General features: G+C 42.2%; 1 protein-coding gene across 1 annotated transcript; it reads left to right on the plus strand.

Moving 5' to 3' along the window:
* Positions 1-1,813: 1,813 nt before the first annotated feature.
* On the plus strand, positions 1,814-3,106 carry LOC149630949 (uncharacterized protein F54H12.2-like). Its single transcript, XM_089851151.1, has one exon. It carries the CDS (start codon positions 1,814-1,816, stop codon positions 3,104-3,106), a length of 1,293 nt encoding a protein of 430 aa, XP_089707277.1.
* Positions 3,107-3,324: the final 218 nt, after the last annotated feature.

Here is a 3,324-nt window from a genome sequence, read left to right on the forward strand (position 1 = left end):
ACAAGTACCAACAAGCACCCACAAGTACCTACAAGTACCCACAAGTACCTACAAGCACCCACAAGTACCTACAAGAACCCACTAGTACCTACAAGCACCCACAAGTACCTACAAGCAACCACAAGTACCTACAAGCACCCACAAGTACCTACAAGCACCCACAAGTACCTACAAGCCCCCACAAGTACCTACAAGCACCCACAAGTACCCACTAGTACCTTCAAGCACCCACAAGTACCCACAAGTACCAACAAGCACCCACAAGTACCTACAAGCACCCACAAGTACCTACAAGCACCCACAAGTACCTACAAGCATCCACAAGTACCTACAAGCACCCACAAGCACCCACAAGTACCTACAAGCACCCACAAGTAGCTACAAGCACCCACAAGTACCTACAAGCACCCACAAGTACCTACAAGTACCCACAAGTACCAAAGGCAGTTGGTAACATAATTTATTAGTGTGGGGGACCTTTTCCAAGTTAACTTGTTAGCTCACACAAAGCTAGGTTCCCTTGTTTTTCAACCACCACGAAATTTGAACCAAATAGCTTTAAAAGTGCTAACATCATAGACTGACTCTTTACACTGCATAAATATCGCAGATTGGAATGGTTTTGAAAATTTAAATTTAAACATACTTAGACTTAATTATAGTCAATGAAAATTGCTTAGCGGAATGTTAGGTGTTGTACCGTCCATTTAAAACCGTTTTCAAGTCTAACAAACTTGTAGTTTTTCTAATATCGGGGCCACAGGATCGTTTTTTTCAGAAAATTTCCCATGTTATTTCTATGGGAAAAATTCCTGTTTTTCAACAAAAGATGTGATGAATTTTATGGAAATGAAAACCACCCTTAGCAACTTTATTTTTTATAAAATTAACTAATTAATGGATCTTTTTGAAATTTTAACCACATATTGTGGGCCAGAATTGTAGTTCTGTGGAATTTTTTCAATACAGTTAATCAGCGACCCCCTCACCAATCTCGTGGTTGTATTTGTAAGACGTAACACGTCGATAGCCTTTTCCCCGGTCCTATCTAAACTACTAGGTTATAACGAGGATCTTATGCCCCTTATTTGCCCTCCCGATCAATCTGAGATAAATTTAAGAAGCGACGTGCCCGCCAGATTAAATTACTTTATAACGGATCAGCTATTTGTCTATTCCGATATAGTAAGCAATGAACTAGTAGGCGATACGATAGCGCCATTACTTCGTATTGTCGTTGTTGAAGATAAACCCCATGGCTCTATAGTCACTAAAACGTTCGATTCACCTCACTATGTTAAAGTTGCTAAACGTTATTTCGAGACGTTAGAAATAGATATAAGGACGAGTTTAGGTCAACCGACGGCATTCGAGTTCGGACAGACAACCTGTAAACTACATTTTAGACCATGCCCAAACCAGACGTCTTAGGTCATCGTTGCGAGTACCGGTCGTATTACCTTGACCAGGTGGGTGGAGGAGTTTCGAGCGTTTTTTCTGGTAGACCACATCAAAAAGGCCACGGGGTAGGGAGCTTGCTCAAGGGCTTGTTTAGATAGGCCAGACCGTTATTAGTTAAAGGCGCTAAATATCTAGGTGTTAAAGCCGCTACGACGGGGTATAAAATATTAGGCGATGTAGCCGAAGGACAGAATAAAAAATCGGCTGCCAAGCGTCGATTTAACGAGACTATGGACAATATCATCAACCCTCAGAAAGGGTCGGGCGTTATAAAGAGGCTCAAGCTGAAAAGACTCTCAGTTACTCTCAAGGGAGCAAAGAAGAAACCACGAGACATTTTCTCGCGATAAAAATGCTCTCCGTTCGAGCCCTGAAGAGTGAACTCGATATTTTTGCTTCAACACCTACCCAGACAAGTATAGAACACGGACAATGGACCTGGTATAAACCTCTATCAGCGCTCAATGACAGCTCTACCGTCGAATACCACATCCCCGGAAACGGGGATTATTACATGGATTTATCCCAAACAATGCATTACACCCGGTTAAGTGTGACCAAAGATGACGGCGGGATTCTACCGGACGACGCTGTGGTGGCTCTCGTAAATAACGCGGCTCACTCCTTATGGCGAAATTGTGAAATCTATTTTGGTTCCACCCTCGTAACGCCGGCGGCAAACAACTACTCATTTCGCGCTTACATCGAATCCCTTCTAAACTATGGACTAGCCGCTAAAAACACGCATTTGTCTTGCGCTGGTTGGGCTAAAGACGAGGCGGGTAAGATGGATGATCTAACCGGCAGCGGTTTCCTTGTCAGAAAGAAAGCCGTCGAAAAATCTGTGGATATCGAATTTTACTGTCCCGTATTTAGCGATGTGTTTAATATACCCGAATATCTGGTGAATGCTGTGGATGTTAATATAAGCTTCTCGAGAAACAAAGACGAATTTGTGCTGATGTTTAAACAGACCGCGACCCTCAAGGGTTGCAAAATATTGCTTAAAGAAGATGGGATAAATGTACGCAAGGTTAAACTGGCACCTAAAATATTATTGGCGCATGAAGCTGCTCTCGCTAGAGGTGCTGCCCAGTATAATTTTACGCGTACCGAGATAAAAACGAAAACTTTGTCAGCGTACACGCAGAGTCAGAGTTTCGACCATATATATCTAGGTGCCCTCCTTACTCGCGTCATAATCGGTCTAGTTTCCAACAAGGCGTTCAAGGGTAGCTACACCCATAACCCCTTTAACTTTAAAAATTACAATTTGAATCATTTAGCTTTGTATGTGGATAACGATCAGATACCTTCTAAAGCCTTAACACCGAATTTTACTAAAAAATTGTTTATGAGAAAGTACCACACCTTGTTTTCAGGGTGTAACATTCATTATAAGGACGATGGTAACGATATATCCCCTTTCGAGTACGCTAACGGGTACACCTTATATGCCTTCGATTTAACCCCTGATATTTCGGCTAGTGATTCCAACTTCTGGAATATTGTTAAACAAGGTCAATTACGATTGGATCTAGGTTTTGCGACCGCCTTACCCGAAGCTGTTGTTTGCATCGTTTACGCCGAGTTTCAAAGCCTAATTCAAGTTGATAAAAATAGAAACGTGATTGTCGATTATTAATGTCAGCAACAAACACAGTAGATTTAAATTACGCCGCCCTATCAAAAACCCCGAGTTTTTTGGGCGTTTTTGCTTCGGATAGGCTACCTCATAAGGTTTCCCAATATCCCATGTCTCTCATCATAAACTTTGACCAGCCCAATAGAAGGGGGTCGCACTGGGTTTCCATCTATATAGACGCCCTACGTGTCGGTTATTATTTCGATAGCTACGGCTTA

Source organism: Phalangium opilio, unplaced genomic scaffold (genome assembly GCF_054372755.1).
Source record: "Phalangium opilio isolate 3A_F unplaced genomic scaffold, DU_Popi_V2 ptg000101l_1, whole genome shotgun sequence".
Lineage (NCBI taxonomy): Eukaryota > Metazoa > Arthropoda > Arachnida > Opiliones > Phalangiidae > Phalangium > Phalangium opilio.